Here is a 13209-nt window from a genome sequence, read left to right as displayed (position 1 = left end):
AAAAGCAACTCAGGATCAGTTTCAAAAAAAGATTGGGGTAAAAGCGGTTCCAAAAGAACCAAGAAAAAACAGGTGTGTGTGTGTGAAGGGGGGGAGCTGAGGTGAAAACTGAAGGGTCAGGAAAACGTTCTTAAATCAGGGGATAAACTGAAATAGTACGGAGCCAGAACCAACCAACTAAAAAAAAAAACGTAGAAACCCCCAAAGTTGGGGCCCATTTGTCTGAGAAGAGAGGAGTAAACTCTTCTTGTCAGATGATTATTTCCTTCTCACTGTGTTATTTTCCTTTCCTGCCCTTTCCTCTCCACTGCCTCTGTTCTTTCCCCTTTGTCAAAGTTCAGTTCAGATAGAAAGCTATTGTTTATGTCATAAAGTGCAGTAGCTGTTGATGGTGCTGCAATAATGACGACGAAGACAACAACAGCAACCTGCCTTAGGATAGGTGTTCCTCTCAGAAACCTAAGCTATGAATCTCTGCCTTCCTGAAGAACCTGACATTCACAAGACAGGTCCCTTGCCACAACAAATCATGGCTGCAGTCTTGCACAGGCTGCTTCCACCCCATTGGTCAAAGTTGTAAGACGTGAGACTTCTCATGTATGTACAAGAATTTTCACACAACTAATAAAATGGTTTTCATGTCGATGTTAAAATATTTGAGAATTTAGGATTTATTTATGTAAGCAGTTTTGTGCCATAAGCATAGATACAGTTTGTCTAGGTGGGTTGTGGTCTACATCATTTCTCTGGCAGTGATGCTGGGCAGGTTGAATGGAGAAATCTGTTTTTTGCAGGACAGCAGAGAAAGAAAATGGGAAATACGTACATCCATTTAAACTGAGTTAGGTAGGAGGAAAAGGCGATAAATTGTCAAGGAACATGGGAGTTATGTTGCTGTCAAAGGTTGTTTCCTGAAGTGAAGTAGTTTTGTACTATTACTGGAAGAAGATGAGGATGGAAGCAGCCCAGGACTGGATGCAAGAGGAAGCTAAGTTTGGACCGACCCCTCATTTGCAGTAAAATTCTGAAGAACAAGTAATAATTTGGAGGCTCTTAGATGAAGATTCTAAATTGATGATCTGGCTTTGACCTTTAGTTGGATTTAAGGCTAAATAAAACTATGTGCTTTCATTTTCTCCTTAAACCAAAGTTTTCTGATATATATCCAGGAATATTTTTCAGCCAGACATCAGGCATCTTGGAGGAGCAAATTTTTTCAAACAGAGGAATTTGGCGTTGGATTGAGATTAGGATGAGCAGTGCCTCATACAAGTTTACAGCCTCCTCTTCATATTACTGAATCCAGCAAGGGAAAATATGCAAGCCAGGAACCCAGGACAAGTTTGTGGCAAAGATTTTCAAGCCTACTCTTTTCTAGTTGAAGCTAGAAACTCTTTACAGTTCAGTATGAAGAACTGAGATGTGCTAGGCAGGCAAAATGGGATCTCATTATTACAGTGAAGTCAGTGTGGGTTGTGCGAAATAACTTAGCCATGTGTGTTTGTGTGAAAACACCCCAAATAATTTCTTCCCGTCCATTATATGTGAGAAAAATTTCATTCCTTAACAAGATCTTTAAAATATACTCACCCCTGCCCCCTGCAATAGCTTGCAGCACCTGATATTTTTGTGCTAGCATAAATGTTTATGGAATAAAGATGAAGTAAGCTGTAGTCCACAAAAATAGTTCTAGACTAAGAACTTGTTACTCTTTAAGATGACACAAGTCTCCTGTTTGTTAACAATGCAGTCCTAAACAGATTTAACTCTGATGAGCCCATTGTCTTCAATGGGTTTAGAAGAGTGTAAATCTGTTTAGGAATGTACTATAAGACTCCTTTTATGTTTTGTGGCAAAAGACTAACAGTGGGCTTAGATTGGAGTAACTTCTTAGGATTTCACTGTAATTTTGCATAGCAGTGTTACAAATGATTATCTCCTGCATTTCATGGGGTTTTAATCCTAGTGTTTCTATATATATTTGCTTATTGGGAATACATCTGATGAAGTGAACTCTTGCCCGTATAAGTTTTGGCCGTAACTTTGCTAGTCTTGAAAGGGTCAATGTGTTTTGTCTTTAGTTGCAACAGATTAACACAGTTACTCAACTAAAATTTAAAATATACTGTAATTTTAACTTCTCAGGAGTTCTGGAATAGAATTGGCTACAGAAACATGAAGATTGAGTACCCTTTTAATAAAAGTTGTTGCCACCTATCCCAGAAGGAAAAGGAACTAGCATTGTACATTTGTGCATGGCAAGCCGCTTTATATATAGTTTTAGAATAACCAGTCATGTTATGTTTTAGAAAAGTTTTTCAGAGCAGCTTAAATCATTATTTTAAATAATATCCCAGTGACTCTGCTTGCAACTTCCGATGTGGAAATAGTAATATGGGAGTGCAGGCTTCTCTGCATAGACTAAAAGGATCCCGAAAGGCATAGTACATAGCTGTGCTGTGGTACTTTGGAGGAGATTAACAGTGCAATCCTAAACAGAGTTACACCCTTGTAAGCTCATTGACTTCATTGGGCTTAGAAGGGCAAAATTCTGTTTTGGATTGCACTGTCAGATAACAGTCCTAAAATATACTTCTTGGAAAACAAGTCTCATTGACCTGGGTCATATTTGCTTCTACATAAACATCAGTTTGCGAGTGTGATAATGGATGCACATTCAGGGCCTCGTTTTTCTACATTCCACAGGTTCTCTTTTAAGCCCTGTGGCCAAAGAGAAGCGTCATACTCAAAGAATTTCCTGTGTGAGGCCAGCCCTGCTTTTTGTGCTAATATTGGTATCCTTTAACCTGAGATTTGACTTTGATTTCTGGTTCCTTTCCAGGTCTTCCTTGACCTGCCCTCACTGCCTAAAGCAAAGCAACACCTTCGACCCCTTCCTGTGCATCTCGCTGCCCATCCCCTTGCGTCAAACCAGGTATGTGAGCCATGTCGCATGCTAATTCTGCCCTCTCTGTGTAACCTAAATGAAGATGGTTACTGTTACGACCCCTTCTTTCTCTTGGGTAGTTTTTTTCTTTAATCTCTCTCTTACACCCTCTGGGTAGATTGCTGCCACCAGGAATATTATATTCCAAGATATTTCATTTAAATTTCCTCTTTAGTAACATGCCCAAGCATCAGGCTCCTTCGTGGTACTATGTGGCTAGGAATGGGATGGGGGAATGACAAATATTCTGGGATATATAAAACAAACAAAGTAAACTTTTATTTTTATAAGAAGCGTATCCATTTCATATTATTTCTAAAACTTGATGGTTTCAAAAGAGTAGTTCTAAATTCTTGAAGTTACTTTACTTAAACTCAGTCACACAGATCTCTCAGGCTTTACACACACTTTGCCTGCTTTTGATATTGATTTCTCTCTCAATTACAAGTAAGACCTTTTCTCAGGCACACACACAGTTTGCCTGCTTGCATGGCCAGCTTGATACGGCCGGGTACAACCAGCAGGAAAAACCACGCTGACGCTTCTTTGGAGAAAACAGGCCACAACTTTATTGATTACAAAATGAAGGAGCCCTGGCAGCGTAGGGCACGGATCCCAACATCGGCTGACCTGCCTGCCAGTGGATGACTCCTCCTCACCCTTTCAGCCTGTCTGCTGAGAGGGGAAACCACGGGATGAAGGCTGAGGGAGCCACACTGGGCGGTAGCCTCTGTGTGGTTTCCCCGTCACCTGGATGCAGGCTTGCTCTGTCAGCCCCCCGAGCTGGGCTTCCCACTGCCAAGTCTGGTCCAAGACCCCTTATGGGGATACCCATCTATGGGGAAACAGTGCACGCAGGCCCTGTTCCTCCCCAAGGGATTGGTGCCCAACGCCCAAACCGCCACACCTAAAGTTGTGACAAGTAGCTGAACGAAATATTGTGCAAATACAAACAGTACATCAAACCTGTGCACTTATACACTGCTGTGCAACAATCATATCTATCTTAACAACCATACTAATCGATACAACTTGCAACACAAAACCCCAAGCCTTAATTCATGCGGAGGGTGGGTGGGGATCGCTGTTCCGGAGCTGACTGAAGAAGCCTTGGCCGGCCCTGCCTTTTACAGCTGGTAGGAGGACCTGAGTGAAAACATGTTCACTCAGGTCGGGCAACGGCTCCCACCCTGCAAGCTCCCAGCCGGCTCTCTTAATTGGCTGGCAGGGAAAATTCAAACTGCGCCTCCCAGCACGACGCTGGGACGCGCGTCTTTTCAGGGCTGGCAAGGAACCGCTCCTGCTTTCTTCCCCCGGTTGCGCGAGCCCACAAACACCGGCCCAGGTGAGTTTGGGGCTGGGGGCTTTCTCCTGACTGAATGTTCTTTCACAAACACACAGTTTAGGCTTTCACACAGGTTATATTTATCTCAGACAACATAAACTCAGGCTGCACACAGCTTGCCTGATTTTGGTATTAATTTCTCTCTCAATTACAAGACTTCTTTTCAGGCGCACACACAGTTTGCCTGTTTTACCCTGACTGAATGTTCTTTCACAAACACACAGTTCAGGTTTCCATGTAGGTCATATTTCTCTCAGAACTGCTTAAAAATACTAAGGCTGTACACAGCTTGCCTCTCTTGCCCTGACTAAATCTTTTCTCTCCACTCTCAGTCTAAAACCGCATTCACTCCGCCCACATCAACCAATCATATCACTCACTCATCCCTCTCTTTCACCCCTACTCTTCATCTATACTATACCAAGCATTTAAAGACACATACACACATTTACTTAAAATCATTACATCCACTTTTAATGCACCAATGAAACCTTGGATTTTTTTTTCTCGGCAAGTTTCCCCTGTCAGCTCCTTTTCTTATTTATTTGAAGTATTGTGTGCCACCTTTTTGCCATCTCAGCCCCTCCAAAGTGGCTAACCATTCCAAGTTAAAAATGTGGAACGGTGACACTTAAAAAACAGCTAAAGCAACAGCCAGTCTCATTAAAAAATCAGGCAGTGCACAAGATTCAGCCACTGTGTTCCTGTTGGTTAGTTCAATTCAGAGCAATCATGGACCGAGGTGCCTGCATTTTGCTTTCCTTTCTTAAGAAGAAAGCAGCCTTTCTTTTTATCCAGGTCTAACACCCAATCTTCCTTGAAATCAGAGCAAACAGCCTGCTATTACTTCTACTGGAGTCAACAGACAATTGCAAGGATCTTCGTGGCCATTCACACAGATGACTCTGTTTACTTGTGTACTTTTAAGTCATCTCTGCAGATTCTTGATCCCTTCCAGACAGAAACTTGCCTCTGCGCAAGTCAGCACAAGGAAGAAATACAAACAAGCAGGTGGAAAAACCGGGGTGGGGGTTAATCTTCAGGTGTGACGTTAGTGTCAGGCAATTTTGCATAGCAGAAAAGTGTGCCTTGCATTGTAATGCTGCTACAGTAGTTTTTGCAAGCAGAATATGTCTCATAAAAGTCACAAATAATTAAGCAGTTATTTCCTCTGTAGCTAAAAACTTGCTGTCATAGCTAGTCACACCCCTCCAGCAAGAACATTGTGATTTATGCCTTGTACCATCATTTATATAGTTAGAGGGCTTGCCCATACTTACGGCAGTCTTCCGAGAGATCCCAGTTGTTCTCCGTTACAGAAGCAATGGTTGGCAGAGGATTATGTGTATATATACATGAGCACAAGACTGTGTTCAGAGGAGAAGTGAGTGGATAGTACATCTAAAGATCCATGTGTATACATGATTCAGATTTCTTTTCTTTTGTAGATCTTCCCAGGGCTTTTTTGGAGCAAATAATTGTGTCAAGGAGATGTTAACTCTGGACTTGAGTACAAGATCAAGTGGCTAACCCAAGGCTGATCTAAGCTAAACATGAGCAAACCACTTAAATGTTTGTGTGGCCCATTGTCAGTCAGTTGTTGAGATGGGAGATGTTCATTGTTCAGGGCAAGCACGCAGTAATGTGAAGTTGCATCTGAAGAATTCTAGTCCAACAAAAGCTTATTCCGGAGTAAATTTTGTTATACTTTAAGATGCCGATTCCTGTTTATCTTATGTAACAATTTGAGAATTGTAATCCATTGTCAGTGAACACACTGGTACTCGGTTAAATCACCCAGGGATTATTTGTGCCCTTGTGATCAGAGGTTGCTTGCTCAGGATCACCAGTCGGAATTTCCAGGCTCTGGAACAGCGTCAGTGGGAATTTCTCACTGGCAAGCCTCAGGATTGTTAGGGACCAACAGACTGCAAGCACTGGCTGTGTACACCAAGTGGATCTGGGATCTTCATGTCATCGGGGTCTGATTTTTGTTTTGTGCTAGATTGCCAGGCACAAGAAGAAAGTTGTGGGTATCCTAGGAAGGCCTCGGGACGGTTGACCTTTTCAGTGTTTTTCAGAGTTCTGCAAACAGCCTGCAGTTCACTGCAGTTCAGAGTTGGGAGTTCAGGCTTCGGCACCTCTGTTTCATTTCTCTTCCTGCAAGAGAAAATACGCTGCTTGGTACTGAGATGTGCATGAGCTTCTCTTCTTCCATTCAGCAGTCTCCTGGTCCAGTTTGTGGAAATAACTGCAGGGGGCTGGGGAAGAGCTGTCTTCCTGTCTTCAGCACTGCACGGTGAATCAGAAACGGTGTTAGAGGAAAAAAGGCTTCTGGATTGGAAAGAGCTACCTTGGCAACTGTTTATGCACAGCAGGGAGCCAGTGGCCTAAAACCAGCAGCATCTTAAGCTTTTTCTCCCCTGAGTGCAGAGCCTACCGTGATGCACCACAGGGAAGTCAGAAACCTGGGAAATGAGAAACTGGCAGCTTTACACTAAACGTCTTTCTAGAATTCCTAGGTCTTCCTTAAGAAATGAATTTTTAAAAAGAAGAAATAAAGTTGGGCCCATTGTTTCTTTCTAAACCAACTTCTCTTGGTGTAGAAGTATATTAAAAACTTTTTTGAAATGAACAGAAATTTTAATTAGATAAAATGGATCAGCAAGATTCGGAACTATGAGTCCTCCGCACACTTGTTTGAGAGTAAGGCCTGTTCAAATGTGTGGGACTTAGCACCCAAGTAAACATTCACATCATTTCTCTACATATTTTTAATTAATATCAAAGCTGAGAAATCGGACATACTGCGGGCTGTATCTTCTTCCTGCATTTATTATTCATCTCTCTAATGCCACACCACCTCATGTATCATATTGAGATGGATCTAGACTGATGTTCTACCGCTGGAACAGGACTTTCTCACTTGCCTCTCCCACTGCAGCCCTCTGATTTCCAAGGACTGCTGGCGGAGAGAGGATCCCGAGGGATGCTTTGAGGTGGGTGTGCAGTGGGAAGGGGCGGTTGGTGAAAATTCCTAATTTCATCTAGATCCAAAACGTTATCCTGAGGGTCCTAGGACGTATATGCTGCATATCCTGGGGAAAACTAAACAAGGATGCTAACAACCCAAGTTACTACTTGGAGTAAACAGAGTTAACAGAAATGATGCCCTAGCTGGGCTCTAATATCAGTTTTAGGGAGTAATGAGGATGCTCAAAAATGGAAGGCATAGAATTTTTTTTTTAAATCCAGGACTTGAAACTATTTGCACCAAAATTGATCGTACCACATTTAAACTTGACCAATCCCTTCTGAAATCTAGGATAATTGCTGTTGCAGGCTGACAAAACTTTACAGTTAAACATGACTTCAGTTGAACCATGTGTTAATTGAAGCATATCTCATAGGGGTGTGCACCGGGGGGAAAAAAAATCTGGGAAATCCCCTTATTGACTTTTTGCATTGAACTAAAAAAAATGAACTAATAATTTGTGGGTTTGAAGCATAAGAGGGAAAAAGGAGCATAAAAAAATGAGAAGTTTTATTCCGATAACAATAGAACAATGTTTTATTTTTATCCCTTTTAAAATTTTTACTTGCTTTTAAAGATCTTTCAATAAAATTCATTTTAAAAAATCTGGGAAATCCAGATCCAGGATTTGAGGACCCCCACCCCCCAAATCTGGGATTACCAAAATCCAGGAAAGGTTATCTGATGCAGCTTAGACAGATCACAGAAATCTGGTTTTATTTGGCCATTATTACCTATGGGGAAAACTGTCCGGGCCTATCTGGCAAACTTCATCAAATTTGCAGGGAACCTACTCCCGACTGTCCTCTAAAGACCCCCAAAGTTTCAGGAAGATTGGACCCTGGGGTCCTATTCTATGGGCCCCTGAACTAGTTGCCCCCATCCCCTGCATAGTTTCCTATGGGGAAAAAAGCTAATGAAGCTGACTCCCTCTGCAGAAACACACTGGGGCAAAGCTGCCATGGCCAAGACACACTCCCAAATGCAAGCTGCACACACAGATAGCCCAACAGAACTAAACTGAAGCCCCCCCACTACCCAAGTGCCCCTGAACAAGCTTCCCAGAGCCATTCTCCATTGTTCCCTATGACAAGAAGGTTTTCAAACTGGTTCTCAGGGCACAAGCTTGTAAGAACAAGGATGCCAGTGGCCAGAAGCACACTCCCAATGCCTGCTCAACCCAAGGAAAGCCCATCACAACCAATCTGAAGCAAGGGAATGGAATCATTCCAGAAACAAAGTGAAGGACGGACACCAGTCCCACATCAGAATCTTATCTATTCCTCCCAAACCAAACTGAAGCAAGGGACACTGTTGCAACTTAGCTCAACAGAACCAGTGTCATTCACAGCAGGCAGGCAGAACATAGAGACATTGGGAAAATACCACAGAACAGAACCGAGCAAGTACCCAGCCACAAGCACAAGGCAATGGCAAGCAAGCACAGTTGTTCTATAAAATGGATTCCACTTAGCCTCAGATTACAAGAGAGAGTGAGGGGTAATTTTGGGAAACCCTCGTTCTCCTCTCTCTCTGTGGACACTTTCACTTGCTCTGAAACAAACCTGTTTTTTTAACTCTTTGCAGGGCAATTTTAGGAAGGCTCTCTCCTTCTCAGAAAATTCCATTGGTTGGAGAGCTCCTGCAAGGACTGGCCACTTACTGCCCCCTCCCAGCCTCATTTCCCCTCCCTCCTTCCTCTGCCTCCCTGCCTCCTCCCTCCCTCCAAAAGGAAGGAAACTGCAAGGGAAACAGACAAGCCACATTTCCTGAATTAACCCAGATGTACGTGGATTTATTTGGGAGCCTCAAACCAGGTACAGGGAAAGGATCAGGATTCTCTAATGTGATCTGGGAAAGCCAGATCTTGTGGAATCAGCAAAAATCCAGCTTCTTCCCCGAATCCCGGATTGCACACCCCTAAGAACTCATCCTGCAATAGGAGATCTGATGGGATTTAAGGACCCTGACAAACATATCTTTATTATATTTTAGTTCTGTCTTGTTTTGTCTGTCTGTCTGTCTGTCTGTCTGTCTGTCTGTCTGTCTGTGTGTCTGTCTGTCTGTCTGTCTGTCTGTCTGTCTGTCTGTCTGTCTGTCTGTCTGTCTGTCTGTCTGTCTATCTATCTATCTATCTATCTATCTATCTATCTATCTATCTATCTATCTATCTATCTATCTATCTATCATCTTGACCATACCTCAGTTGTGTGAGGGTATATGTCACATACACGAGTCACTTTCCTATTTCACTTCATGTTTCTGTGTAGCAGACTGTTGCCTGCAAACGCTCATGCCTGGCTATTTTTCTCAAATCTGTACATTTCCAAAATGACTTTTGGTAGGAACTTCATTTAATTTTCACTTCCAAACCCCTTGGGGGACATTGAACATCATTTTCCACTCCCCCCACCACCTTTTTATATATCGGTTCTCTGTATAAACCCTCATAACTCCTTCTAGATTTGTGGCTTTATCTATGATTGGACTTTTGAAAACAATGAGGTTTTCTCTATAAGAGGGACACAGCCACCTGAGCTCTGCATTGCAGAGGAGAAAAGAACTAAAAATCCTTGCTTGCTTTCATTTCTCTTTAATCCTTTTCTCAGTCCTACGTTTTTATAGATAGGTATCTTCAGAATCCTACGAGTTGCTCTTTTGAATGGTTAGATATGCATATGGTTTGTCAATTTTATTGCTGAGATAGCATTCTCACAAGTCTGTGTAGCAAAACTGACATAAAATTTGCATGTGTCTGTATACCCTAAAGACAAAGTGACATGGATCTAAAGACACAGGTTTTCTTTTTTTCTATTGTTACTCTGGACCATGTAAGTAACTCCAGATCTGATACAACCTTTCTTACAGACTAGAAGTCTCTCTCAGGTACAAAATTTTGTGTGTGTGTGCGTGTGTGCGTGTGCACATTAGGTTGGCTGAAAATTTAAGCATCTTTTAGTGCATTTTAGTTCTAAGATCCTTCCCTTTTCTCTTAGACCCTTGAATGTCACTCTTGTCTTCCAATCCAAGAATCATCGATTTGTGCGTGTTGGCCTGGCTGTGCCTCTCTTCAGCACAGTGGCAAAACTGAGAGAAATGGTGGCAGAAGAAGGCAAGATTTCACCTGACCAGGTAAATCAGATGAGTTCTCCTCCTATCTGTACTGTACCTATAGCCTGAGCTCATCCCCAGCTATTATTTTTGGTGTGAACAAGGGCTTGGGAAGGACATGACCTAGTTCTCCAAAGCTAAGCTTTCTCATACGGGTTCTCTGCTACTTGTAGCCCTGATCAGCTGCATATGGGCACTTTTTAAAATTTGAAAAACAACCCTTCTTCTTCCTCGTATTAAGCATATTGTTGAGAGCCAGAACTGATTTAGCCGCATGATGACATCACTGGTAGTTGGCTGGAGAATAACTAGTCTTTAAAATATGATTGTGGCTGTGAACAGGCTCAAAACGGAGCACATCTGCTACCCCTTAAATACCAGTGGATAGGTCACTTAAATGTGTCTCTGCAATGTTTTCTCCATCCATCAGGAAAAAGAGGACAAAAACGAGCTTCCCCAAAAGGTCTTGGAAAGGCAGTAGAAGGCATTTGGCAGGCGTGGAGGAGGAGGAGGAGATGTTAATAAAATGACCTCTCTTTTGCCTAAGATTTGTTGCAAGCCTCATTGTTAAATCAGTGGAAGGGATTTCCACATGGGACAAAAGCTGAAGGGGTCCAACAAGACAAGAAGAGGCAAGATATTTTCATGAAAGGTTCTTCTGGCAGCCTCCTCTAGGGACTGTTGATGTTTCAGGGACGTACTGTAGCGCGGTGATGTCTGGAAGAGGTGGGATGCAATTCTTGAAGTTTCTTTAGGTCGAGCCACATCCCACTGGAGGATACTATAGTTGCTATTTGGTGCTTGTGGGCAAACAAAAACAACAATAGCAGCCTCACAGAACGTTAGCAGAGTAGCAGAATAGATGCAGCAGAGCACATATGAAGCATGAATGTAGAATGGGTGCTAAGGAACAAACTCATGTGCAGAGCCTGGTTTAAGCATTAGAAAAAGAAATATGAGTCCTTTTGTCCAGAGACTCCATTGAGGATAGGAAAGAGTAGAGAGAGCATTCTGTTCTATCTAACTAGTCTGGGATGCCAAGAGATGCGGGGTGGCATGCCCTGCACCCATAGTGGCAAGATGGAGAAGCAGAAAGGTCTGGTGCAAGAAAGAGGAAGTCCCTGAGAAAACAATCTGCACGCCAAAGGAATAGCTCCAGGATAGTAGAAAGGAAGGATGAACAGACCATTCAGCAATCTTGCTGACTGTCTCATAGCCCCCCTCTTAAAGGGACAGCATAACATCCGTTACTTCTTACACAGAGAAATTAGATACGGCAACAAGATGCCTTTTTCATACTACTACTTGTTCTGTGCATGCTTTTCAAGATGGTCATAGGGTAGTTTTTCTATTTTTTTAGTGTGTTTGAAGAGCAGAGTAAACAATAGTTCTCTGAGAGCACTAAAAGACACCATTGTGTTACTTTTGCTGATAAGTGGCGTTCAGGTGCATATTGGAAAGGGCTTGAAAGTTTGCACCTTGTTACCTTCTAGAAATTGAAGTTTGTCTCTGTTGCTCATTTCTCATGCTACTTGGAAGATCATTGGTAGACAAGTGCTGTGCATCTGATTTTGAAAATGTGTAAACATCTCTTAATTCATCCAGGATAAAAAGAATGGCTTAGCACAAGATTCTGAAGGTGGCTTCAGAAGTCATAGGGAAAATGGATTTGTGAGCGAGTTCTGCATCTTTCCCCCCACTTCTGCTGTAACATCCCAAGTGTATATGTGTATCTGAGTATGTGTACGTGCCTTTGACATCTCCTCACAGTGTAATGTGTAAATTGCGCAGGAATTTGGGGGTTGCAGATCTTGTCATGTGGTAAGATGATGGTTTGCAGGTCAGCATTCAGTTATAGGAAGGCAAACACAGAGAAACCTGAGACTATGAGTCCCAATGGAGTTGGCAATGGATGGAGCAGTGGGTCACACACACTGGAGAGTCCAGACACAATTTAGAAGACAGGTGGCACAAGTGTAACACAAAAGAGTTAATTGAGGAGTAGAATCAGTCACAGATCAGGAAATGAGTTGAAGAATCTTTCCTCTTTTGGATGGACTTGAGTGATCTTGTGAAAGCGTACCTGTGGAAAAATGCTCTCCAATTTGGGCTGCATCATGTGAATGAGAGTTCTGGGGCTACAGACCCCCCACATTCATTCCAAGAAGTTTGTCTGTCAGTACCAGTGCAGGAAATGAGAGAGGTTAATTGTTCTGAAGACTCGCTTATCCCATTGATAGCTCTCACAAGCACCCAGTACTTAAGGCTTGGTTATGTAATTACTTCAAGGTAGCAGAAAACAATCAAAGGGCTATCTCACTCCCTGGCAGGAATGTGACATGTAGGAGATGACAGAGACTTGGGGGTGCCACATGGAAGATTCTATCTCTTCCAGGGAAGGACAGAAAGAGAAGGATTGGATAGGGGGTGTAGGCAGAGAGAGAGAATAAATTTCCTGGACATGAGGGAAATAGGTCTATTTGGGGTGATTCCACCTGGGAACAACTTGAAGGAAGGAGTGGTGCATGAGCTTCATCATGGCTGCCATTAGCAGATGGTACTAACAAAGGGCAGGCAACGTGGACAAAGACTCAAGGTAACAAATGACTGATAGAAAGCAGTAACTTTAAGAATAGGGAGTGTTGCCTAGAATAGCAACAGTCAGGGTATGTTTAGAGAGAAGGGACAGAAGAATGCATGTACTCACATTTACTTTGTAACCTTGGTTGAGCCATTGTTGTGCGTAGACATTTTCTTTTTAATCAGTTTCTT

General features: G+C 42.6%; 1 protein-coding gene across 1 annotated transcript in view; it reads left to right on the top strand.

The window, feature by feature from the left end:
* The window catches only part of USP43 (ubiquitin specific peptidase 43), a 125445-nt gene that overhangs the window by 64547 nt on the left and 47689 nt on the right, over window positions 1-13209 (top strand). The window contains exons 4-5 of the mRNA XM_054978260.1: window positions 2843-2935; window positions 10323-10458. Coding sequence (XP_054834235.1) covers window positions 2843-2935; window positions 10323-10458 — 229 coding nt within the window. The remainder of the gene's footprint in view (window positions 1-2842; window positions 2936-10322; window positions 10459-13209) is intronic.

This window comes from Eublepharis macularius, chromosome 4 (genome assembly GCF_028583425.1).
Source record: "Eublepharis macularius isolate TG4126 chromosome 4, MPM_Emac_v1.0, whole genome shotgun sequence".
NCBI lineage: Eukaryota > Metazoa > Chordata > Lepidosauria > Squamata > Eublepharidae > Eublepharis > Eublepharis macularius.
Note: the sequence above shows the minus strand (reverse complement) of the source record. Positions and strands in the feature narration are given on the sequence as shown.